We start from the raw sequence: 27,676 nt of genomic DNA on the forward strand, positions 1-27,676 counted from the left end.
CGATAATTTATTTTAGTGGAAAGTGGCACTGACCATAGATAGTATCCCAGGTGTTTGCCTGCTTACCACAAATAATTGTTCTTTGAGCAGATATATTTGATCAAATGAACATTTTAATATGATATTGTCGCACACAAAAAAACATGTATTTCCTCCAATGTGTATAAAATAGAAACATCACTAGTCTCCTACCGTGAGCTAGTGAGTATACTGTGAGCTCAAGCAGTAGTATTCTGAGGGTCATCTTAAGACCTCTACCAGTGCCTTCTTCATGAAGAATGTGGATGAAGCTGGAGGCCATTATTGTTGGCAAACTAACACAGGAACAGAAAACAAAATACTGCATGTTCTCACTCAAAAGTGAGAGCTAAATGATGAGAACACGTAAATACATAGAGGGGAACAGCACATACTGGGGCCTTTTGGAGGGTGGAGGGTGGGAGAAGGGAAGGGATCAGGAAAAATAACTAACGGCTATTAGGCTTAATACCTGGGTGATGAAATAATCTGTACAAAACAAAAACAAAAACAAAAAACCATGACATAAGTTTGCCTATGTAACAAACTTGTACTTGTACCCCAGAACTTAAAATTAAAGTTAAAAAAAGAAAAGAAAAATACTAACTTCAGATACAAGGAATGGGCTTAATAAAAGTTGCCTACCTCTAAGTTACCTGAGTTTTAAACTAGTCCATATATACTTGTTTGGGAAAGTGGATATTTATTTTATTTCTTTCCTTTTATAGATTGGTTCACTTGAAAATCACTACTTATTCAAACATAAAAGCCACCCCAGAAGGTCTCGAAGGAGTGCCTTTCATATCACTAAGAGATTATCTGATGATGATCGTGTAAGTGTTGTACATTTGTCTTCAAACCAATACTCTAACTTACCTGCTTTCTTTATGATTTCTAATAAGAACAGAAGCATTTTGCAAATGTGGTTCTTTTTTATTGTGATCAAGATTGTTTATCAGTAATGTTTCTAATTTCTTTCCATAAAATTATAATTGCACATAATAATAACAAGATTGGGTTGAATGGGTTGAGCTAAAGTTAATTTTACACATATATATGCACTTTAATTATATAATTACATATATATCTAAAGTTAATTTTATATGTACACTCACAAATTCAGTCTAAGAGCGTGAAAGTGAATGTTTAAAATGAGGGGGCAACACTAATAAAAATGTTTGACAATACAATCAATTAACAACCTCTTATTAGGTACCTATTATGTACCAAACATTTTGATACCAATGTGAGCTCAAAGAAATACATGAGCCTTACTTTCAATAACATTTCAGCATAACTGAAAAAAAAAGTCTATTATTTCTATTTGGTTTTGCTGTATAAGGAGCTAGTGTTTATGAGAGAACTGTAAATCCATGTCTTCATGAGACAAATGTTTCCATAAATATTCTATTGTTGGATCCAAACCATTTGATCTCTTTTCATCCTAGTTTGTATCTTGGTTCAATGATTAGGTAACAGCAGAAAATGTACAGAATAAATACAGGTAAATAAGGTAGAGGCAATTTGAATATATAGCTAATGTACTTACTGATTTTGAATTCTATTTTCAAGGTGAACAAACATATCAGAAAATGTTGACTATGTTGGGAGTATTGTAATTTTCATGCAGTGTTGCCTTTTCTCAAGGATATGCCATACTGGAAGAAATTTATCCTGATTCCAATTTACACTGATATCTTGATATCTGTGTACATGATTTCTGTTACCTAGGACACCCTGGGGAATTATGGTGAGAGATCCTCTTGGTGAGAGAATTAAAAACATCCTTTCAACTTTCCGGCCGGGCGCCATGGCTCACGCCTGTAATCCCAGCACTTTGGGAGGCCGAGGCGGGGGGATCACGAGGTCAGGAGATCGAGACCACGGTGAAACCCTGTCTCTACTAAAAATACAAAAAATTAGCGGGGCGCAGCGGTGGGCGCCTGTAGTCCCAGCTACTCCGGAGGCTGAGGCAGGAGAACGGTGTGACCCGGGAGGCGGAGCTTGCAGTGAGTGGCGCCACTGCACTTCAGCCTGGGCGACAGAGAGAGACTCTGTCGCAAAAAAAAAAAAAGCTTTCAATTTCCCAGGGGAGAAAAAAAATGTATATATATGCGTGTATATATATATACATATATGTGTGGGTATGTGTGTATATATGTATGTATATATACATATATGTATATCTATGTATATATGAGACAGAAATAAATATATATATTTGACATATATGTGACAGAAATATATATATATATACACACATACGACAGAAAGGTGATAGAACTGTTGAAAGTAGACGGAATTCATGAGGCCTGTAAGATAATTTGCTGTTTTATTCATTCTGAAATGGATAGCATTTTAAAAAGGAGAAGAAAAAGACAAATTATGGGTGGGGAATGGGAATGACCTGGGTCACCAGTGTTGGAATGTAAAAGAAACAGCCACATCCTGACGAACAATGCTGTGTTAGGACCACAGACAGTGACCCTATAGCTCATCTACACCCATTGCTAGCTCTTGTCAAGTTATTGCTTGATGTGGAAGACCAAATCAGAGGCCCTAGACCTTATTACAGAAGTTTCTTGTCCACTGAGGTCTTCCCTTACTCACTTCAAGGCAGATGGCTCATTGCGTGTGGGCTCTGAAAAGCAGAACAACTTCCAGCACTCTGGCTAGGCTTAGTCCCCCAGCTAAGCAGGAGAGAGATTTCCTTCTTTGCCTAAATGCATGCCCAAACTGCGTGCCCATTAATGCACATAGAAGTCAAACTGACCTGTCTTCTCATTTTCATAGGAGAAAATTGGACAGAATAGAGCATACCTAACTGTTATTCTTACTCAAAGTATCTCATGAAAATGAAGATGGCCCATTCTACTCTTTATACATCCCCTTGATCGCTGATTTTTTCGGGGAATCTTGACATTTATGGAAAAAAGCTAAGAATTTAGTCTCCAGCACAGGTACAACTTTGTAAAAAGTTAGCCCAAGAATAATTTTATTTTAGGAAGCAGTCTAGGACCATAGAAACTTGCATTGGAAGGTTGAAGTAGATGATCTTTAATGCTCTTTCCAGATCAAAAGTATTATTTATAATTAAGTACATGATACCTATTATGCATAATAGAAAGACACTACCAATTTTCCTCTATTCCATTCAGCCTGCTCTTCTAGAGATTAATATGTGATTCTGAGTTAATGACATTAATCATAACACTGCTTTCTACAATTGGATGTTTATCTGATCAGATGACAGAGTGCCTCCTCTTGTATCCCATTTCTAAAAAATTGCTCTTGGTTTTCATTTTATCGCTCTTTTTTGATGGAAGATAATATTCTTTCAAATCAGTTATGTGAAATGTAGCAATAGTCTATCTTTACAAGTCTATTAATAAAATCTCCAAGTGTAAGTGACCCCTCTACCTCAAAGATTAGTACTTATGCCCTAGCAGTCAGCTTCCAGAGATCAACTCAGATGATGGGCAGCATTCCAAGCATTGAGGTATTTTAAGCCAAAACAATTAAGCTTGAAAATACAAGCACTTTAAAAATAAATCATAGTGACTAATTTCTAGCTTTCAAGTTCTTCCCATTATTTTTAATAGGTTTGCAGTACATTTTTAATTGAAAATTCAGGGCAGTCTTAGTGGATGGTTTTATCCTTCAGTTGCAAATTATTTTTCAGTTTTTATTTTTGGAGCTGATTCATGAGTACTCTCACGTTAACAATATTCCACCACACACTGAATTGTCATCATGCATTGAGCAGAAAAGATGTGTTTGGGGTATGAAATAGTCATGTTGCCAAGAAAAATAAGAGTATAGAATTATCTTATAATGAATATAACTACAAGGCAGTCCTTCACTCTCTTAGGGCTTCAAGTATAATAGGATTATGCTGTAAATATGGGCCAGGTAATTTTCATATTGTCAGATCTCTTTGCATAATACATGAGACTGAATTAATGGTAAGTGTGCGTGGTCAGTAGTGCTATTCATCACCCAGGATATGTTTCTCATATTAAGTACTTTTAAGCAGAGGTCGAAGCACAGGGGAGGGATAGTTTCACATTTGCATGGATACAACGCCATTCTTACTTTACAAAATATTTGCAATTTCTACCTTTTGTATGTAAGGGAAGAGAAATTAATCTATAAGAGCATTATAACAGCAGTCTCTTGGCTTGTTGACTTAATCCATAAAAGCAGACAAATTTTCAGCCATGGAGCCCTGAAACCTCAATATAAAAATGAGTATTATGGTCCATTTGCTGATGAAAGCAGACTGAACTTTTGCTTCCACTGAAACCACAATGTAAATAATTTGAGGGAATTATTTCACTGACTGCTTCTCCTCCCCCTAAAGGTGCACTGTACTGTAACAGAGGAAACGTTCATCTCCCCAGTGGGCAATCCCTTCTTCTCACTGAGGTGCCAGTTTGATCTGTAGTCAAATGAAAATATTGCAGAGCTGCCTGAACTCTGCTAGGAAGGGTACTGGAGATAGTTAGAGGAAAGATACAGAGGTAGATATTTGACTTTTGATTTTCTTGCGATAAAAATCCTTGTAGGTGATATGGGCTGAACAACAGTATGAAAAAGAAAGAGCTAAACGTTCAGCTGTAAAGGACTCAGCACAAAATCTCTTCAATGATCCCATGTGGAATCAGCAGTGGTACTTGGTAAGTACCTACAGAAGGACTATGTGGGTGAGACCTGGGACCTGGCTTCTTTATATTGTTACATTTGCAACAAGGATTTTTTTTTTTTAAATGATGGAGGATTTCATAGGAAGCTATCTTGTCTGGAGATTAGGGCTGATGGGACCTTCTTGATCCGTCTCTTCTGTTTTACTGACTAAGGATGTCGGAAACAGATATCTTTAGCTGCTGTGAAAAAATAGGTCGTATTTTTTGTCTTCTTAAGTTTATTTGGGGTAAGTGCAGAAAAATCATGTCTTGCAGGTTAGGGGTTCCAAAAACAGTACTTATGGCAAAAATCTCATTTGGTTAAAGTTATTCTTTAGAACCCTTTAAAGCACTCAGAGAGTATAGTGAACATAATTTGGCATATACAACCCTGAATGACAATTCTTATATGACACAGATGAGAATCTCTGAAAGAGGCTAAAAGAAGGAACACAAGAAAAGTCTATTGCAAATGTCTGAACTTGCAAACCATTCTACCTTTAAGATAGTTACCAAATCCTTGAGTGGAGAAATTGTTAAGTGTTGCTGTCTATCTGCAGGGTGTCCTCTCTTCTGTTTAATGTTATGTCTGTATGGTAGTAATATAGGCTAATAGAAGGATTTGTTGTGAGAATGTTATAAAAGATTATTTCTCGAAAAACACAAGCTAAGACTTAGATACTCTTGTTGCATAATGGATGGAAAAGGGGATCAGTTTCTTTTGACACTATCTTCTCTCTCTTTCTTTTCTTTTCTTCCTTCCTTCCTTCCTTCCTTTTTCTTTCTTTCTTTTTTTTTTTTTTAGCAGAGTTTTGCTCTTGTTGCCCAGGCTGGAGTGCAACGGCATGATATCAGTTCACTGCAACCTCTGCCTCCCGGCTTCAAGCGATTCTCCTACTTCAGCCTCTGGAGTAGCTTGGATTACAGATGCCTGCCACCATGCCCAGCTAATTTTTGTATTTTTAATAGAGACAGGGTTTTGTCACATTGGTCAGGCTGGTCTCGAACTCCTGACCTTGGGTGATCCACTCGCCTCGGCCTCCCAAAGTGCTGGTATTACAGGCATGAGCCACCGCACCCGGCCTCTTGCCACTGTCTTAAGTATTTGCTCATTGCAGCAGAAGAGACTTATCAGTTAACACTTGTTGTGCATTTCCTGTGTGATGAACACGATTCTAAAATGTTTGATATGAATTAATTCATTTTGTTCTCATGATTATCTGTGTTGTAGAAATAGTACTTATGCTCACGTAACAGATGGAAAAACAGAGATATTGGAGAGTAGAATAATTTGCCAAAATCCATGGCTGCTAGTGGTGGGACCATAATTCATGACTCCAGAGTCTATACTCTTAACAACCACAGTCTAAAATTGCTCCTACAATTGACATAAAGGCCTTCTTCTCTGACTTTGGCCAACAGTCTGTTGGCCAAACAATTCCAGCCTCCTGTGATTCAGCTTCATACCAGCCTGGTAAATACTTGTCACCCCACTCCCCCAACCTCTTTATGGGGAGGAGGGCACAACAGCAAGAGGGCAGTTCCTTCACTGACACTTTTGATTGTGGTTATTTATAGATTTCTTATTGACTGTTTCACCAGGTACCTAGCATTCTTTTACTGTCTCTCTCTCACAGGCTTAGAAATGTGCTTGTATCTGTGTTCTCTTGCTACCCAACTTATCTCCTGTACAGTCCTACACACTGACTATCAGAAAATATATTTGAAAAGGAAAACCCTGAATCTCCTCTCACAGATACTTACCCCCTAAATCACTCATACTTAAAAATAGGCAATTACATTGCAATTCCTGAGGCAATCAAGTCTCCTGAGCATTCCAGGTTCTGCTTTTTCTTTTAGATGAAAAATTCTAAAACATTCATGAACGACTATGCACCAGGCAATATAATGAGAGCTCAATATGGCAATGGAGAATCAGGATGTGGGGGGAGATGAAAACATCGACTATCAAATAGAGTTTCCATAGATGAAAGGGTTGAGCATGTTATTATAAATGAAAGACATTTAGGGATAAAATTCTTCAAAGCCAAGTAGTTCAAAGAGAAGGAGCACAGGTGATTCATCTTTTCAAGTGATGTCCATTGGGGACAATTGGGAGAAGAGCAGCACTCTGGGGGTTCATTTGGCCCTACTCGCAACTTTGTTTTTTCATTTCACTGAATTGGCTTCTTCTAAAGAGTAGAGTGACCCAAGGAAAAAGAAAGATGAGTCTCCAGGTTGGAACTTAAGTGCCCATTTTGTAGCAAGCCAATTATGATTTTACAAATGCTTCTTTGTTTTTCTTTACCAGCAAGATACCAGGATGACAGCAGCCCTGCCCAAGCTGGACCTTCATGTGATACCTGTTTGGCAAAAAGGCATTACAGGCAAAGGAGTTGTTATCACCGTACTGGATGATGGTTTGGAGTGGAATCACACGGACATTTATGCCAACTATGTAAGTGTGTGCCTTCTCATGACTGACTTAGGGAGCTGTCTGTGCAGATGCACAGTTAGGGCTTTCCTTATTTTCAAGGGGATGCTGCTGTGGTGTCAGTCCCTGGGATTATGGGCCATGGTTTTCTTACTAGCTTACATGAATTTATTTTGTACCAGTAGGCACTGAAATAATTCAGTGGGATCAAAAATTGTACAAAAGTATATGTTTTGGGAGAAGGAAGGGCAGTGCCTACACCAATTAAGTTACCAAAATCCGATGACTTTGAGTTGCTCAGTGTTTGGGGCATTAAAGTAATCAAATCAAGCCCCTTGCCTGAGATCATTTCCACAGTTTCCCTCCTCACCTCTTTTATGAGTCTATATCCCTGACATTGTAAAATTATATAAATGTGATTCCTTCCATGCAAATCCAAAGTGAATAACACACAATGCACCTATGCCAATCTGAGAAAGGAAAAGTTTTCTAGAAATGGGAAAATAAATAAAAAAACAATTTGTTTCATTGTTTATGGAGTTTATAATATAATATGAACACCATCATATATCTTAGGTCTTTAGATCAGGAGGCTGGTGTTTCATCTTTAAGATTATCCCCTGTTTTTCTCTCATCCTTTCCACCTATCAAACATTCCCCAGCTATAATGCCAAGCTAAAGAGCTAAGGAAAAGAGAAGGACAAATAGTAGCACAGAGTAGAAATTAGGAATGATTGAAATATATGGAAAGCATTGAAAAGTAACAGTAATGGTATGTGGGAGGCGTTTAAGTGTAGCTATGGGGTTGGAAAAAGGAGTGGAACCTGGAAGCTTGTCTTGAATTTCAAGCACCCTCTCTCAAATTAAATTACGTTTATTTAGTGTGCCTGGGAGGCTGAAGGAGAACACCATGGACCTGAGTCCCATCCCCAGCCACCTCTTTGCACCTATATTGATAAGAGAGATGAGTGTCAAAGTATCACTAACTAGCTTTATGGCCTTAGGGAAGTCATTTAACTTCTCTGGGCTTCAATTTTCTCATCTGAAAACTGAGGTAACTGAACTAAGTAAACTAATTCCTTCCAACTCTAATATCCTATGAGTGTCTGTGAACCATAGGCTTGGTAACATTCACTGAGAATTGAATGCTGGCTGTGTTCATCATCTCTGCCTGGTTTGTGGGTATAATAAATATTCAGTGACTCGGCCAGAAACGCTAAAATGCAGGCTTTTGAGCTATCAGCCAGGATGGGAAGGTATAGGGTACCTTGGGAAGTGATGCTTTTTTTTTTTTTATGTTGCCACAGTGTTGTTTTTTGTTGTCTCTTTAGGATTCAGAGGCTAGCTATGATTTTAATGATAATGACCATGATCCATTTCCCCGATATGATCCCACAAATGAGAACAAGTGAGTAAATGTGCAATTGGGTGAAATAAAGTACTTTACTATGCTTTTATCTTGTTTGAGAAAATTATACCATACATTTTATCCACATTTCAACGCTCAGGAAATGTTAATGCACAACATCCATACGACAATATTTTGTTGCTTTTAAAGCAGAAACCAAACTTTCTATTTTCATATTCCCGTTAGTTTATAAAACCATATTTTCATTAAACTTCTTACATTATGAAATTCTCCTCTCAAATGTTACTGAATTGTTGTAGCTTTAGAAAGAATGTTTGAGACATAAAGAGTACACACTTTAAACCCATCCCTCCCCTCAATTATTTTATGAATCTTTTGCTCTTAGCAACATGCTTTATGTTAGTCATGAAAATAAATATATGTAAAGAAATGGATATGAACAATGCCCACAACTTCCGACAATAGCTACAGTCACCCTCACCAGTTCTCTCAGAAGAGCATGGCCAGACTCCAGACAAGAGAAATGCCTCTGAGTTCTGACCCCTGAATCCAACGCAGTCTCCAGGGCATTGAGCCAGAAGGAAGTCTCCTCCAGAGTCCCTGCTGCTATAAGGCCATAGGAAAGAGAGAGGAGACAGCACCCAACTCCCAGATTAACTCTCTCTCCCTTGAAGCCACATTGTGGTGAGAGAGGCCAAGAGCCACAGAGGCCAAGAGCACAATCTTCTAAAGTGAGAGGTGAAAGAAAGACCCAGAGGCAAGAGACTTTCAACTTCTCTCCTACTCCCAAAGAAACTTCACCCTCTAGGCATGTGGACCCTCAAAGTGTCCATGTCCATGGGAGAAACCTTCTTTGTTCATACCGATGTTCTCACAGACATTAAGGAGACATTCAAACTTTCCTCTTCATTTTCTCTACACAGAAAAGACTTGCACCAAAATGATCAAAGCCAAGGTCAAAATTAGGGTTTGCTACTACAAGTGAGGATGGAAAAAGCCAAGCATCTAATACCTCTTGGTATATGTCACATGAATGCTTCTCTCTTCTCTCTGGATGGCTCTGTCTCTTGGACTGTTACCCAACTTGGGTCAGACATGTCTGTCTCTGTCTCTCTCTCTGCCTCTCTCTCACTTGCTCCCTCCCTCTCTCCCTTATTCTCCCTCAGAACTCCAAAGTGGCTGGTGCAGTAATATGGATCTAAAGTTATTTCTTTCTTTGGGTAGTCCTCCCTCCAGAAAGCCAACAAACCCCAGGATGGAAGGCTGGGGCACATGGACTTGATCTCAACTTCTGGGTGTTTATTTCTTCCTTGGGGAGAATGGGAGGCTTGTGGATAGTTCAGGGATACGTATTCTTTCAGTACCATTTATTTCTTTGAGGTTGAGTAAAGGGGTTAACTGCAAATACCCCTTAGAGGTGAAAACATTCCAGTAAAAATACAATAGGAACCTCTGGCAGGGATACCTTTGGAGGAAAGTGAGAGTGTCTCGAGAGCTTACAGCAGACCCTCAGACAAACTTTTCCCTGTATGTCTGAAGCAGGATAATGCAGGACCAGTAGGGATTTCTGCTGTTCTGGGGCACAGCCTTGTAATGTAGTTATGGCTTTGCCAATTCCCAGAGGAGAGGGTGACCTGGGGAAATCACTACTTCTCTCTGCCTCTACTCCATTTTCTTCCCCTAAAATGGGTGATGACACACCTTCTCCCTACGTTTCTTAAATGAACTTCCTGAGGAAATGGGTAATAAGTACTTGGAAGAAAGTACTTGGGAAATCTGTTCCTAGACACTTGAGTGCAGCTGAAGTGACTTAGATGGAGGCACTGGCTCTTTCCTAGGCAGTATATGGTCCTTCCAGGCAGAGCCTGAGTCTGGCCTCAGGACCCAGTGTGGGTGATAACTTGTGTGATGACTGCATAGTGGGCGAATTCTTGATGAAATGATATTCTCTGGAGTTTCTCCAGTCAGGAGATGGAACACTCAGACCTTCCTCAAAACAAAGGGGATCTCACAGCACAGCATTTTTAATAGTTGTTTTATGAATGTAATAATTATAATAAAATATAATTTCCCTGACCCAGGGAGCTGCAAAGGCCTCAGGGAAGAAGCCAATATAATGCTATTTGTTTTGTGCCTGAAAGCTCTGAGCTTCCAGATCATAGTCTGCTGTGAACCTTCCACAAAGCATTGAGAAAGCATGGCATAGCCCAACAGTCAAGAGCAGACTTGGGAGCCAAATTTAGGTCAAATTTTAGATCTGCCACTTAGTAGTTGGGTGATCTCGAGCAAATTATTTAACTTCTTTGTGCTTAAGTTTTATCATCTTTTGAAAAAGAATCTACTTCCTTGACTTAGAGGTATTAACTGATTATATATATACATATATATATATATGTAGAGAGAGAGTGACGTATTAAGTGAGTTTATATATAATGAGTATTACATATATAATACTTCATTGAGTTAGAGGTTTTAAGTGAGGTTATATATACATATCATTTAATATATATACATATGAACTCAATACCTCTAACTCAATGAGGTAGATTATTATCTCTGTCTATCTAGCATTTAAGCAAATCGATTTGTTTAAAAATTATTCCACATGATAGTTTAAATACTACCCTTATTCTGGTTAAAATATTCTTGTCACACATGTTATTTAAGCCATATATGTGTATGTGTGTGTGTATATCTATCTATCTATCTATCTATGGCTTAAATAACATGTGCGACAAGGATATTTGGCTTGGGCATACATACATATATGGCTTGGACACTGGTACATATAAAAGTTAAATAAGTGTTTGCTGTGGTGATGATAATGATGACAATGATCACAGCTTCTCATTTAGTAACTGAGGTAGACCTCCTTTCAGTGAGAAATCAACATGACAAGAATAATACCATCCAATGGGAGCAGCAGAGACAAGTCAATTTTCTGAGCCAATTCAGAATCTGCTATTTGGAAATGACATAATGAGCAATTCTCTCTCAGGATCTTCTTGACTATCAACCAAAAAGGTGGCATCCTTATCGTTTATCAGAAGGTATAATAAAAAGTAGAGTTGCCTCCTAGCATGTTGTCAGACATAAATCCCTTAGGTTTGGAAAATGAATGGCCCCATTTTGTCTTGGCCTTTACAGCAATTGGAGAGGTATTATACCCCAATTCCAAGAGTATTATCTCTTCAAACTATCTGTATTGCTGTTGTTCTTTATTACCATGTAAATGAGATTAATAGAAGCTGCATTTGAATGCTACTCTGAAAGTCAAAAGAGGAATCACTAAATAATAAAAACTTAACAGTGCAGGTAATGCTTACTATTAAGCTGGCATAAATCTGTATTCAGTATTTCAACACCAATTACAGACTGTTTTTCTAGTTAAATAACAAGTGTGACAAGGATATTTTAACCAAAATAAGGGTAGTATTTAAACTATCTCGTGGAATAATTTTTAAACAAATCATTTTGTTTAAATGCCAGTTACTACCATTGTTCTAAGATAACAGAGAGTTATTTTACTGCAGCACCTCACTTAGAAAAGAAAAAGAGCTGCAGCCTATAAAGAATGACATAGGAACACTTCTGTTTCTCTCAACATTTGGAGGTGGAACATGAGGATAAGAGGAGGAAAACATGTCAACACATATTTGTACCATGATCTTCCTGCAGCTTTCACCAGAGAATAGTCCTCCATATACAAGGAGAGATAAATAATAGGTGCTGTCACACTGCATCATTTTTTAGGACAAAGGCACAATCCTGGGGATGTCTGTCAGCGGGTTGATTCTGTTGGCTCAGGCTGAAGACTTGCGCTGGATTCTTTTGCTGACCTGAGCCCTGTCTCCCATCCTGTAGACATGGAAATATATAAGAAGGCACTGGTAACTTCTGGAAGTACATTTCTCAGAGATGACAACTGAATTACTCCTTCTACTATAACAAAGAGCGTTAATCTATCCACAAAGCATAAGGTGCCTTCTGTGTGTTCAGATGTGCACACTTTTCTCAGAGAATGAGTGCGGTCAGGACAGCTTCAGTTGCAAATGAAAGAATCCTAACTCAAACATTAAGTAACAAAGGGATTTAAAAAATATTCACCCAAGTGATGTTCTAGTTTCTGATGTTGCAAGATCCAAGAGCTCAAACAATATGTTCTCAGGACACTAAGAACTCTGTTTCCATCTCTAGTGCTGCTCGCCTCCGCTTGGCGTCACTTTCAATAGAATCCTGCCTGGCAGAGCAAGACCCATATGACTCACATGGAACTTAAAGCTCATGACTCCCAAGAAAGAGTAGGGTTTCTTCCCTATAATCTGCATCAGTCCTTGAAAGCTGTCTGAGAGGAGGGGCCCCAAGATTGAAAAGAATCACAAAAAGTCAGGAGGGCAAGTTTCCTAAAAAGGAAAATTCTAGCATACATAAAAGAAGCAGGTGTTTGCTGCATCAGGGAAGATCTTAAATTAAAAATAATTATATTGTCCTGACTTAGAATTCCTAGCCAGGATTAACATGAAGGAGCAGGAATCTTATTTTGTGGAAGAAGACCAGAAAATAATCTTTGTTACTTTAGGAAAAAGAGAAGTCAAACAACTCTTCTTGAGGGCCCAGTCAGTTTAGGAATTTTATATTCCATGCTATGCTGAATTAATAGATGGCTAGTATAGTAGAACTGAAATGTGACTGGTCAAAATTATTGCTCAGAACTAACCCTTCCTCTCTTTCACTCTATGTTGGTATATCTGGTAGACTCCTACAAGCCACCAACAGCCTTCACACTGTTACAGGTTGTTTCCACAACAGAACAAAATCATGAAATAAATGAATTCACATTAATGTGCTTTTGGCTTACTGACCCTCCTGAGTCAGGACGGTGGTGGGAAAAGACAATTATCATCCTCAGAATTTCAGAACTGATGCTTTAATGGTGGAATTTGGTGTTTTGAAGATGCATTTTTCTTCCAAATACTCTGAAATCATAAATTACTCTCTTTGCTTAACTGCAAAACCAATCATGTTCAGGCTTCTGGCCCCAGTTAGGATTTCAGGAGCATCTTGGCTTTCCAATTAGCTGATAATGTCTTGCAAATATCTCAAGTTCCTCTTGGTACCAGATAATCTTCAGATATTTTAGTGTGCGTATATTTAGAGGAGAGGAGAAGGGCTTAATAGGGACTTGTTCTATCATATCCTACTCAGGCTGATCAGGGATAATCTAATCCAAGGCAGTCACTAGGGAGAAAAGTGAGGAGCCACTTTGCTACCAAAAAGTACAAAGCAGAAGTCATTTCTTTGAAATTGTTTCTGAATGTCAGAGTTCTTACAATTGTATCAATAGTTAACACTTACTGGGTTCTTACTATCTGCCATCCACTGTTCTAAGTGCTTTACGTATCATTTGTCATGTGACCAAGTCTTTGAGGACAAGTGACTTACCCAAGGTCACACCCTTAGTGAATGGCAGAAGCCAGAATTTGAAATCACATACTTTGGCTCTAGTACTTGTGCCCTTCATTTGAACATAAGTTTTATCTCATAGTAATCTAAAATAAAAACAAAAGCAGTAACAAGGCTGACAAAAAGTTAATATATCTATGCCCCATTAATTCATTCATATGCAAAACAAATGTTTGTTCTTCTGTATGTTTTATAATTCTTATTTTTCAATCCTCAGACATGGGACCAGATGTGCAGGAGAAATTGCCATGCAAGCAAATAATCACAAATGCGGGGTTGGAGTTGCATACAATTCCAAAGTTGGAGGTAAAACAGAGGATTGTCCCTATAGTTTGGCACTTTAATGTGAAGCTTATGTCACTCATTGTGAATGGGGGAGGGGAGCTTTTCTTTTTAACAACTGGAGGAAGAAATTAGCCCCAGGCAAAAGTTGCTACAGGACCTGAATATGATTTGCAAGCAAGTCAATAGATATGGATTCCTAGAAAATGGATTGTTGAATATAGCCTATACATCTTTGCAGGAAAAAAAATGTGGAACTGCTGAATAGCATTTGAACCAAATCTAATTTTCTCTATGTTCTGATTTAGAATGGTTTGTTATTGAGTGCTTGCTGAGGAAACAGAAGGAGGAGGTAAATTTAGGCAAAGACTTTTCCTGCCTCTCAATTCTGTAGAAGTTCTTCACTTTATAGAAAAGAACAGCTTCAAAGTTTTAAAAAATATATACTTATTATATTAAGTAGCCAAATTTTATCTTTTATAGCAAGGATGTAGAATCTCTAATTGTTTTCATCAGTGTCCTTATGGGGAAACACATAGTAAGTTGCATTAGGGCAACTGTGGACATTTTAATAAAGAAACTATTTACAAGAATTAGAGAAAATCAACAAGGGGCTAAGAAGTGGTAGGCAGATGTTACCACCTTTAGCCTTAAGAAGCAAAGGGAAGGAGAAGCCTGTAGAAAATAGAGAGGAAAAGCTGTGGTCACAGGAGAGAACCACTGGATAGGCCTTGAGTACAACAACAGAGCTACTTCTAGGCAAAGGGGATCCAGGGGTATAGGCACCTCATTCTCCTCTTGATTCCCACCCTCTTGCTAGTGTCTTCAGTTTGCTGAACCCAATGGAAAGAGAGAGCCCATTGATGCAGTCCATGTTCTAATGGAGAAGAGTGGAAAGTGGATCTGCAGGGGCCAACAGAAAAGATAAAAATTGTGTCTCCTCTTTATGCTATTCCTACCTCAGGCTTTCAGGTTATGTTATAAGCTTCAAGTTTAGTTCGGTTTTCAAAAACTATAATCACAAAAAGAATCTATTGTAGAACATGTCTATTACAATAAAACCCTATAAACTCTACATGAGTATACCTTGCATTTGGTTATGTATTCCTTTTTAGAAATCAAATAAATATACATCCTGACATGTAATGCATCTTTCATGAATACAGGGCACTCTTAGAATTTTAAGTGTCATTCCTGATTGCTCTAATACTAACATCTTCAAAGTGTTCTGTTAGTTTTTTTAAAAAATGAAGGGAGAAGCACAAATTATGTAATCAGCTAGTAAAAGAATTCACTCTTTAAGTCATAATGAACTAAACAGCTATTGTTTGTGAAAGAATCATCTGATCCCTTCATTTGGTAGAGAAAGAATCAGAAGCAAGCTTCTCAAGGTAATGAAAGCTAGTTTGTGGCAGTGTAGAACTGAAACACAAGATTCCAAGCCTACTGATGTTTTCCATTACTCCATCCTTTGATGGTCTGGCCCCAAATGCATTTTTTACCAATAATCTTCATTTATTAGGCACCTATTGTATGTCAGTGAATTACTCTACAACATATTATAGGCAGTGCATCCTGGTGGTTAACAGATTTAGGAGCTAGATTTGTAGGGTTCAAATTCTGGCTCCCCAATTTCAAGCTGTGTGGCCTTGAGCAAGTCACTATCCCTCCCTGGCCTGAATCTCTCCATTTATAAAGTGAGGAGAATTACAGCACTCACCTCAAATGGTGGTTGCAAGGTTTAGATGAGATTATACATGTAAAGCCTGTGGTTTGCTGGCTGCACATAGACTATCATGAATGTACATGAGCTGTTTTTATCATCCCTATTTTATAGTTGAAGAAACGGAGGCACAGAGGGTGAAGTGGCTTGCCCAAGAGTCCCCAGCTAGTAAGAAGCAGAGCTGGGATTTTTTTTCCTACATGCATTTTTTTTTTTTTTTTTTTGAGACAGAGTCTGGCTCTGTTGCCCAGGCTGGAGTGCAGTGGTGCAATCTTAGCTCACTGCAACCTCTGCCTCCTGGGTTCAAGCATTTCTTGTGCCTTAGCTTCCTGAGTAGCTGGGATTATAGGTGTGCACCACCATGCCTGGTTAATTTTTGTATTTTTAGTAAAGATGGGGTTTCTCCATGTTGGCCAGGCTGGTCTTGAACTCCTGGCCCCAAGTGATCCACCTACCTCGGCCTCCCAAAGTGTTGGGATTACAGGCATGAGCCACTGCGCCTGGCCCTAAATGCATTTTTAAGCAAATTCTTTTTCACAAATACAACTTTCACTGATCATATCAATTACTTATCATTTTACCTTTGCTCCATAGCAAACAAGTGTGAAAATCTAAGGCTGTGCACTTTATTGCATTATGAGCCTGAAGCCAGAAATAACCAGGTAGCTGCCTGTAATCTGTCCAGATTGCTTTTGCCTTCCTGGCTGTTGAATTCATAAGTCTGATGACTGGTGACAGCTTGTTGGAAAGCACGAAGAGCTACCGCTCCTACGTTGTCCTGATGAAAAATGATTCCCCCTCGGGAGTAAAATCCATGGCAATGATTTCATCCTTGAGATTATTTAGAAGAAAAGGAAGCATGTTCCTTGAAAATGTTTCTTAGCAAATATATGAAAGGATGGCCTCTGGGTTATTTTTAATCAGGGCTTAGAAACAAAATTGCTTCTTTCCCTATTTGTTAGTTTCCTGTTGTGGCTAGATCTTTTGAAGCTACATGTTTCCTGTTCAGAGTCCTTGTGTGGCACAGACTGGGCCACAGCCATTTGTGGGACAGCCATGAGCAGGTGCATCATGGGAGGGCTGCTTGGAGGGTCTTTCTAAAAGCTGGCCTGTCATTTAGTTGGGGTGGGAAGGAGGGCAAACATTTTGTAATTGTCAACAATCACTGCCACTTCCTCTTATCCAAGGATGCTGCTCCATTTCAGACTGAATGCCCAGAGGTATCGCTGGGAATAGAACCTTGAGTGGGACTCCCCCACTAAAAAAAATCACAGCTGCCTAAACAGTGCATAGTATTATCTCCAAAGTGCAACAAAAAAGCTTATGGGGGCAGCGACGTGTTCCTTCCTTCTGTGGTGTCAGTAGCTGGGTTACAGAAACTGGGGACATCTAGTAGTTACCTGGTTCTTGACTCTTAAAGTCTTTTAAAAATACAAATAGTAAGAGTATTGGGCTTTTGTCCATGTACATACTGACATCAACCTTTGTGTGTGTTTGTTTATTTTGTTTCTCAGGCATAAGAATGCTGGATGGCATTGTGACGGATGCTATTGAGGCCAGTTCAATTGGATTCAATCCTGGACATGTGGATATTTATAGTGCAAGCTGGGGCCCTAATGATGATGGGAAAACTGTGGAGGGGCCTGGCCGGCTAGCCCAGAAGGCTTTTGAATATGGTGTCAAACAGGTAGGACGCTTAACATAGACCCATATGAAATGAAACCTGACCATCTGGATATGGGGAGAAGGAAAGAACACTTACGTTACATGGAAAAACATTGTTGTAGATATCTTAACAAAATCCTTTACAATTTTAAATGCAGTTAGAGAGCCAAATCATTCTTCAGAGGCATGAGAGTTAAGGCTTAAGAAAGTTTTCCTTGTTTGTGGCCAGGCACGGTCACTCACGCCTGTAATCCCAGCAGTTTGGGAGGCGAAGGGAGGCAGATCACTTGAGGCCAGGCATTTGAGACCAGCCTGGCCAACATGGAGAAACCCCACCTCTACTAAAAACACAAAGATTAGCCAGGTGTAACTAGGTTGCACTCTTCTGCAACCTAGTTTAGACAGTAAAACCATGATCTCAACTTAGATGCTTATAGTGCCAGCTACTTGGGAGGATGAGACACAAGAATTGCTTGAACCCCAGAAGGCGGAGATTGCAGTGAGCTGAGATTGCACCACTGCACTCCAGCCTGGGTGACAGAGTGAGACCCTTCCTCAAAAATAAAAATAAATAAGTAAAATGAGTTTTCCCTATTTGGGTCTGAGGTTGAATGGAAATGTATTACTTTTAGCATATTTATTTTAAAAGTACTTCTGGACATTTCTTTCTCCTTACTCATTTTCCTGCTGCTTTTGGGTTTTTACGCTAGTAAAAAAAATACCCAGACTTCTTCCAAGTGCTCTGGAAATGCTTTTCAAATATAGAAACATGCTGCCTTCTGCTCTGCACGTGCCTGTTGAATACCTGTGCCTTGGTTGGGTTGCTCTGTCACTTGGGTTTACTGTATTCTTGCACAGATTCTAAAGCCTTGTGCTCCACAAGATGAAACAAAAGTAGAAACTCTGGAGAGCACAAATTGAAAAATCATAGAAAGGGCGGCTTTGACGAGTTCCATTCAATTGAAGAGTCCCTTTTAATGCAGCTGCAAGGCAGATCTGAATAATTCCTAATTTTGTCATTCTATCAGTCAGCCAGAAGATTGAAGCAGAAAGAAAGAGAGGAAGTTCAAAGATTCAAGTGCAGTGACATAAACCAAGAGAAGGGTGGAAAAATATGAGCAAGTGCAAAACCCTAGATTGTGAATCTGCATAAGAATGAAAAGCATGTGCTCAGCCCTACCCCAGGAGGGCCCAGAGACTGGCAGGGCCAGGGTCCAGTGGCTTATAATACACAGCCTTGTGAGATTTCCAACATTGAAGCCAAAAGATCTGGAATTGAAAATAGATCCCAAAAGGCTGCCTCTGAGTATTTCACACACGTAGTTGTTGGGGGTTTTATTGGGATATAACAGTGACCCCAACAGATGATAACAGATGATATGCATTCTGGCTTTTCCTTTAGGGGAGACAGGGGAAGGGGTCCATCTTCGTCTGGGCTTCGGGAAACGGGGGGCGTCAGGGAGATAATTGTGACTGTGATGGCTACACAGACAGCATCTACACCATCTCCATCAGTAGTGCCTCCCAGCAAGGCCTATCCCCCTGGTACGCTGAGAAGTGCTCCTCCACACTGGCCACCTCTTACAGCAGCGGGGATTACACCGACCAGAGAATCGTATGTTGCTTTTGTCTAATTCTCTCTGCTTAGGTAGGAGAGCGTGGCATGCATGCAAAATGATTCCCTTAACTGACCTTTGGTACGATTGATTCGCTTAAGCTTGATATCTCAGTTGGGGAGAAACACTTACTCGCTTGAAAGGCTGGCATCTATCAGAAAGTTTTCTCTCCAGGGATAATGACACTTCTGCCAAGATGATCTTCCCCTCTGTCATTTTTAAACCCAGGCTTGAGAAGCCACCAAACCTGTCATTACACACAGCCGAGACTCCAAATGTCTTTTCTGCTTGTCTGATGCCTCCCTGGAAACAGTCTTAAAGGAGATTTCACCGTTGTAGGGGCCTTATCACCCTTGTACTTGCTGATCCTTTAATAGTAGGCATATAGTCTGACTTGGCCTGTAGCAGATGATAAAAATACAGAGTCTACACCACCTATGTCTCCTAAGAACGGGTGACCCGCAGGAAAATAGCAGTTTCAGTGTCCCCTGAGGTGAACTGCTCAGCATCTGGGTAAGCAGCTCAGAGAGGTTGTATGCTCAGAGAGCTCCTCCAGCCCACGCTTGCCTGTGCCTTTGCTTCCATGAGTCAGATGGCCAAGGGCAATTATTGGATTTCCCTTCAAGGGCATGATGATGGAGGGGCATTTAGGGACTTTGAGAACAAAGGGAGGCACTTTTAATTTAAAAATGTGAAGCCCCCAATTTAACTCCTGACACAGAAAGCACCAACTAGCTAAAGTGTATAGATCCTATCTCAATGAAATAGCAGGTCATGATCTAATTAGAGGGTGGGTGAACCCTATAATAATGACCTCGGAATGCATGCAAGATTCCTATTAATGGCATCTCAACAAAATTGTCAGCATGAATATCTTCTTCATACAGAATCACTTCTGCAACCTAGTTTAGACAGTAAAGCTGTGGTCTCAACTTAGAAGTGTGGGCCTGCTTCTCATGCGCATCTCTTCAGCTACTCAAGTAATAGACAGTGGCATTCTACCCAGGGGTTTTTATGGCAGGCATATCTTATAGGTTTTGAAAGGAGCATATCAGACATCTGCCCCACTTGTCTTCAGAGTCCCTGGCTGTTGTCATTTCCCCGGGTATCCAGAGCTGCCTTTAGAAAACGGCCTGTTAGGCATTTCAGAATCACCATTTCATAGGCTGTTCCTTATCTGGAATACCCTGCACTGAAGCAGAAGAAAGATTTTCTATCTTGGTAAAACTCCCTCCGTAAGAAAGCCAGCCTTAGGAGAGACAGCTGGTGGATTCTATTTGAGACAGCCTCAGTAACATAACCTTTTTCTTACGCAAACCTTTTCCTCAGCATAGTCATCTCTGGGGGCTAGCTTGCGTCAACAGGTAAAAAGGGCAACCTTGCTTCCGCAGCCTTCTGAGGAGCGGAGCCATCATAACTTGAGAAATTCAGCAACTCCAAGCAGGAAGCCAATGGAGGTGATAATAGAACAAATTATTTTTTTACACCTCCCTCCCACACATTGAAATATCGAGCTAGAACTTCAGTGCTGGAGCCTGGGTGGGTGTCTTGTTAGTAATCCCTTGGCCCAACCAGCAGCGCCGTGGTCCTTATGGCAGACAGGAAGTCTTTTTAGTCTCTTCCCTTCATCTCAGCAATCTCTTCATTACCCTAAAGTTAGCTGGGGTAATTCCTTCCTTACAAGAAAATTATGTAAAACTATTTTCACAGAGAACATCTCGGTTAAGTCTCAGCATATGAGTCAGAAAATATAAATCACATTTTACAAATGGGGAGCCAAATGACTTGCCCAAGGACAAATCTATTAAGTAGCAGTTAGAGAATTTGAACCTAGAACTAAGTCCAGCACACTTTTCATTTTAAGGACCCACCATTTTCCTCAAAGTGCAAATGTGGACACCAATTCACAGGTATCAAATCTAGTTCAACAGTGAGTGCAAACTACATACTAAGCATTTTTTATACAAGTAGTTCAAATGGCTAAGACCAGGATGGCTTCACATCCTTGTGCTGAAGAGGCAGCCAAACGTCAATCTGAAGGCAAAAGGGAATTTTGTATGAGACAGAATTTCTAAATATGCCAGACCAAACACAATGGACCTGATGATTAATGGGCCAGCATGATTCACAGTGATTTTTGAAACTTTGTTTTTTATAGACAGCATTTCGTTTGGGAATCTCAGAAAAGAAAATATTCATAGTGGGAGTACTTCATCCCCAGAAAAGGCATCTTGCTGCCAGAATTATAGAGGAGTTGCATATAGAGGAGAGTGAACTGAAATATCAGCAGATGGCAAACATCCGCCTGTGGTATAGAGGAGAAAGTAGGCAATCGAATCAGCTGAGTTTCCTGGTCATAGCAGATGCAGCCTTTCGTACAGTTAACCCCCAAGACAGGCTCACACTCCTCACGTGTTCTCCCTGCCTTTCTCTCCTTCCTGACGTCATCCAGACGAGTGCTGACCTGCACAATGACTGCACGGAGACGCACACGGGCACCTCTGCCTCTGCACCTCTGGCTGCTGGTATCTTCGCTTTGGCCCTGGAAGCAAAGTAAGGCCTGGAAAGCTTCTAATCATCTTTACAAACGCTGATTCTCCTTCTTTTTAATAACACTTTTTTTTTTCCTGAATACATGGTTACAGAAGAAATTTTGGAATACTGTGAATAAAGACAAGCTCTTTCCTGCCACTTTGAGGTCACTAACCATAATTAACATCTCAATGTAGATTTAACACACACGCATCTTACAAAATTGGGATCTTAATATAGACATTATCTTGTAATCTGTTTTTAAAACCCATTCTACAATATATTAAATGTACTTTCTCCTAAGTCAATATTCTTTGACCTTTAAAACTTATGCTGTCCCTCACATCTTCTTCCCACTCAGCTGCAATGCCTTTTGTTTATTCTCTTCCAGCAGTATTTTGTTTAAATAGTTTCCAGTGGGCAGTATTAGGAACAAGTTTAAAAAACTCCTTTCTTTGAATATATAAGCCTAGTCCTGGAGCTGATATAACCACATCAGGAGACATGAGATTCAAAGGCAGGATTTTTATGTTTTCATAGGGTTCCATTGTATAAATGTAAATGTTGTTAAAGTCATCTAATCATGCTTAAACACCATTGTCAGTAAATATTAGTTGTCATCTCTGATAATTTCCTCAGGATAAACACTCAGAATTGGAATTTCTGGGTCAAAGGGCAAGCATGTTTTAATGATTTTGATACATATTGACAAGATGCTGCCTTGAAAGACTGTACCATTTTATATTCCCTCCAGGAATATATGTGTGAAAGTGCCAGTTTCCAAAACCCTTGTTAAAACCACTTTTATTATCTTTTAAAATATTTGCTATTTTGATAGGTGAAAACAGTATCTCATTTTAATATGCTTGTATTTAATTACTAATGAAGCTCAATATTTCATACCCTTCAGCTCTTTGTCTTCTGGGGTTGCTTCTTTATGGCCTTAGTTTTGTTTTATGGCCTTTGTTCACAAAAGTTAGATGCTTTATAAGTTTGACATTTACCTTTTAACTTGTTTCTGTATAATTTTTAATGAAATGTAGTTAATATGTATGTAGTTATGTTTGTCAGTCTGTTTCTTCAAGGCTTTTTCCTTTGCTTTTATGCTCAGAAAAAGTTTCACAACCCCAAATTAGATAAACATTTATTTATATATCTTTTATTATGGTTTCTTTACCATATTTAAATTCTAAATCCCTCTGGAATTTATTTTAGTGTATGATGTTAAAAAAAATTTAACTTTTTTTTTCTCATAATTACCCAATAGTCCAATACTTAACACCAAGGAAAAAATTGAACTGTCTCACACTGCACATCACAGCTTTTTATGTGTCCTCATTCCTGCTTTCTGATGTGTGGTGACAGTGAATCTTGAAATGTCAAGTCAGGTGCTATGGTTGCATGTTAGAAGAAGTGATTAAACTTGTAAATTACTATTATCCTTCCTAATAAGGAGATTATCCTAGAATAAATTACATATTCTCTAGAGAGAGAACAAAGCAGTGTCCTTATGTCATGTTCAGTAGACTCAGTTCGTAATAACAGAAGAGAGGAACATCTTGGCCTTTGCCACGACTGGCAAGGCCCTGAGGTTGTTGAGTCTTTGTCCTGGAGAGTCCGTTTATCTCTCGGATCCCTGGGGCTTCCTATGGAGATGGGGTATATTCCTGGGTATTTCGGCTATAAGATGGCCACAGAGGCTAAGCAAGAAAAGTCTAGCAAGGCTCTTACCAAGAGTCCACCTACCTGGAGGGGCTGGCAAGATGTTTGGTAAGGGAAGAAGTACATTCAGGTGCTCAATTAGGAATAGATATTGGGCTTTCCAGGAAAGCTATGTTCAGAATCTAAGTTCACTTATAATAGGAAGTAGATGGAAAAAAGCCAAAAATCTATTCACACAAGCTGAGATTGGAATCAGTAGATCCAAATTAACTTGGAGAAATAATTGTCCAAGTAGTGAAAATTGCAAGGAATACCTGGCTTCGAGTTCTAGCTCTACCACTAGCTATGTGGCCTTAGGCAAGTTAATTTACTTATGGGATTCAGTCTTTCCATCTATAAAATGAAGGGGTCAAACCAGATCGTTTTTTACAAACTTCTTCTCTTCCTAAGATTCTCAGAATTGAGATTGAAAATGTCAGCCTGTATAGGTAATCCAACGTGAATTGTTGGGGTCAGTGATGAGGGGTCTGGACTGGAAGAAAATAGGGTCCTGTGGATTATAGGATCCTATGCAACAGACTTATTATATTTAAGATTTCAAAATATAGACTACAATCCCTGGGAGCTGTTAAAAGAAAGCAATCTTAAAATTTTACACCTAGAGCCTTTTTTCTCTATACAACACCTGTGAGATGTATGTAAATATAATTAGCCATGCCTGGCCCATCCTTGTATAGTGACCAATATAGTAGAAATATCCATCTGCTGAACAGATGTAATGTCAATTTAATGTAAGAGCTGAAGAAGTGCAATCCTTGGTTTCTAAAACCTCAAGTCTTCTTTTTCTGTATAGTACAAAATGATCCTATACAGAAAATAATCCTTCCCTTTCTTTTTCTTTTGGAGACAGAGTCTCACTCCGTCACCCAGGCTGGAGTGCAGTGGCATGATCTCGGCTCACTGCAACCTCCACCCCTCAGGTTCAAGAAATTCTCATGCCTCAGCCTTCCAAGTAGCTGGGTTTACAGGCATGTGCCACCACACCTGGCTAATTTGATCCTTCTTTTTTCTATATAGGAGAAAATGATCTAGGAATGATATAGCCTCATTAATCTCAGTCTCTGATGGATAGTCTCTAAAGCAGGGGTTTCATTTCTGTGAAACACTCAGATGGGTTCCAAGGGGTCCATGAATCTCTTTGCAACTAAATGCAGAATTGCTTATAAATGTGTATATGCCATATTTCTGGGGAATGGCTTATAGGTTTCACCAGATCCTCAGTGTTCATGATTTAAGAGATATTAAGAGTCTATGATCTCCCAGGTGCATATCATAAGAATTTAATTCCGTTCATTTTGATTCGATTCATCAGTAAGATAGATATGACTGATCTATCTTAACATCTATATCCTTACTGCCAAGGTACATAGAGATTATTAAGATTTCTGTTCTCAATTGAACATTTTTTTGAACTCTATTCAATTGTCTATACCGAAGCTGAATGCCAGAATTTCTAGACATGTGACCAAGCTTTATCCCAAGGCACTCAAGAATGAGAAAATCATTTAATCATGTGCCATCCCATAGGAACAACTATGGAGACTGCAAAGCCCTTGCCTAAACTTATCAAAAATAATGGCATCCAATATTAATTAGGTTCTTACTATAGACCAGACACAGCTGGCCTCTTTGTATACAGTATTAATTATAACCCTTACAATATTCTTATGACATAGAAATTACTAATTTCACCTATAAATGGAAAAAAATAAGGTTTAGAGAGGTTGAGATATATAACCAAGATCCCACAAAGAAATTCAAACTCAAGTCTCTCTGATTGCAAAACTTGTGCTATCGGCAACCACACCTTGTAGCCTCCCACAGCCCTGGGAGGGAGAGGCAATGTTGAATGGCAGCCTATCATCCCCTCAAATAAAGGAGGGTTCAGAAGATTGAGGCTGATAAATGAATACACATTTATGAGTTTCTCATAAGTTTTCTGTCACAAGCAGACTACTCAATATGCTGTGTTCAATGTTATATAGCCAGAGTGCTGGGGAATTGGAGGAGAAAAGGAAAGGAGAAGGAATGGTTGCTGGCTGAAATATGCACAAAGAAATACTTTCCTTCACAAAGCAATGTTTCTCAAGCACCAGCACACAGAATCACTGTCTGGGGAGTTTATTCAACATGCAGGTTCCCAGGTCCTTTTGCTGGCAACTATTCAGACCTTGTATCTGCCTAGAAGTTTCTGGTATGCAACCTAGGAATTCCTTTTTTAACAAATCTCCCAGGCACTTTTTAATGCTAGTAATACCTTAACCAAGTTGAGAAACAAATGCTATAAAGAGTTACTTTTACCACTATGTTTTCCTACAACCTCATCTACCTGTGTTTGTGTAGAAATCCATTAGGGTAGTTAGTAGGTGTATCTTGAAGATAAATATACTAAGAAAGAAAGGAATTATTTGTGTAAATGTTTGTGGCACTATTATTATTATGTAGTGAGTGTACCTAAGAAAGCTTGTAGAATATAGCCTCAGCCTCTTGAGGAGAGATCAAAAGAACCCGAATAATTTTTAATAGGTGAGGAAAATTCTGAAGTGAACCATTGAATCCCTTCACACCTTTGGAAATATTAAATGAACAAATGAGCCAAACTTCTGGTTTTATTAAAGCCTGGAGAAAGAGAAATGGACTTTCAATGCTACGTGAAACCTTTGGAAAAAAATCACAACAAAAAATTCTTGACTTAGTGGGTTGTGAAATGTTAGAAAGTCCAAGTTAGAAAATTTTTTAGATCTGGGTTAATTTAGGTATGATTAGAGATTGAACCAGATAGCTCTTAAGACTTTTCACTCTGGAATTTTGTCTCCAAATTACATTATCTACATCTCTTCTAATGAGAAGGAATGCTTAATTCGGTGTTTAATTCCATACCCTTATTTTCTGTAAACACATCTTTGATTAGCAACTCAATGCAGTGTTTAAAAATTTAATTATTGTGGATGTCATTGAGCACAAATTAACAAGGGAAGGCTGTCAGGAATGAGTTGCACTGTTGTTAGCAGCTCCTTTCCATTCATGAAATACAAGCACACGAATGAAGAATAACTTTGTTAGAAAAATAGGTTTTTCTAATTGCACGACAATGAAGCTCCTTAATATTTTGCAAAGACTAGATAAAGGAAAATTTTAAAACAATAAAACCTGCAACTACATATAAAATAAATGCTCAGCTACAGAAATCTAGGACGTGTGTGCTATATGTGATAATCATGATTATCAGCACCTTGTCTTAAGCCTCCTCAATATGCTTCCTCCTTCCTGCCTCCACACATGCACCTGCACACACTGATGATCCAAATGGAAAACTGATGTGTTGCCCATTGACTGCCTTGATAAGAGGTTTTACCTAAAACTCCTTTTAAAAGACTGGAAGGAAGCAAGCATTTCAATAAAATGCCCTATTCTATCTACAAGTGTACCAGATGATTATAAGGCAAGGATTCTGGGACTCACTGAGGATCCTTAAAACTGGTGTCCTTCCAAGGCCTCTGTCAGTCACTCTCTGGGGTAAAGTGGTATGTTTGTCGGGAGCTCAGCTCAGGTGAGCTGAGCTGTCAGGTATGGAGTAGCCTATTAATGCAACAAGCCAAAAATGAAAGCATTGAGCCTTTAGTCCCTTACTGCTATGATATAAGCAAGAGTCTGAAACTGGAGAAAACACTGACTCACCCTGTTCCTGGCATACTGGTTGAGTGGCTCAGCACGGACATGAGGGTCATCTCACTGTTGAGGGAGTCCTGAACAAAAGACTCTGGCAATTTTATGGACTCTGAGATGTGAGCCAGAGAGAGACCAAGAGAATACGGGAGTGGAGAAGCACCAGGCACTGAGTCCGAGCGAAGAAAGGGTCTGGATGTTTCCCCTCCTCTATCCACAAGGAGGCCTGACCGAGGGACCTAGAAAGACTCTCACCAGCTAGGAATACCAATATGGAAAGAACATGAGGGGCCAGGGGGCCTGCGGCCTTCATGGGAACTCCTCTCAGAGGCTGTGAACCACCAGCTGTGCACTGTGTCTACGTGGGGAGGGCAGCTTCCCCGTGTGTCGTGCCAGGTAAAACCTTTGAAATCACCTATGGTCAGGCCTGAAAAATAACACACAGTTTTTAACTAGCAGCCAGACTCTTCAGTGTTTAGGAATGTCCACTGCCTCTTTCTT

At 39.4% G+C, this 27,676-nt stretch overlaps 1 protein-coding gene and 1 long non-coding RNA gene across 2 annotated transcripts in view; one reads left to right on the plus strand and one right to left on the minus strand.

Annotated features, from left to right (window-relative positions):
* The window catches only part of LOC117064887, a 155,729-nt gene that overhangs the window by 28,733 nt on the left and 99,320 nt on the right, over nt 1-27,676 (minus strand). The window lies entirely within an intron of this gene.
* Nucleotides 1-27,676, plus strand: part of PCSK1 (proprotein convertase subtilisin/kexin type 1) — a 42,819-nt gene that overhangs the window by 3,232 nt on the left and 11,911 nt on the right. The window contains exons 2-9 of the mRNA XM_033179067.1: nt 747-851; nt 4,587-4,697; nt 7,015-7,161; nt 8,469-8,545; nt 14,187-14,275; nt 17,489-17,661; nt 19,042-19,254; nt 21,708-21,808. Of these exons, the coding sequence (XP_033034958.1) occupies nt 747-851; nt 4,587-4,697; nt 7,015-7,161; nt 8,469-8,545; nt 14,187-14,275; nt 17,489-17,661; nt 19,042-19,254; nt 21,708-21,808 (1,016 nt within the window). The remainder of the gene's footprint in view (nt 1-746; nt 852-4,586; nt 4,698-7,014; nt 7,162-8,468; nt 8,546-14,186; nt 14,276-17,488; nt 17,662-19,041; nt 19,255-21,707; nt 21,809-27,676) is intronic.

Source organism: Trachypithecus francoisi, unplaced genomic scaffold (genome assembly GCF_009764315.1).
Source record: "Trachypithecus francoisi isolate TF-2019V2 unplaced genomic scaffold, Tfra_2.0 Lachesis_group2, whole genome shotgun sequence".
In the NCBI taxonomy this organism is placed as follows: domain Eukaryota; kingdom Metazoa; phylum Chordata; class Mammalia; order Primates; family Cercopithecidae; genus Trachypithecus; species Trachypithecus francoisi.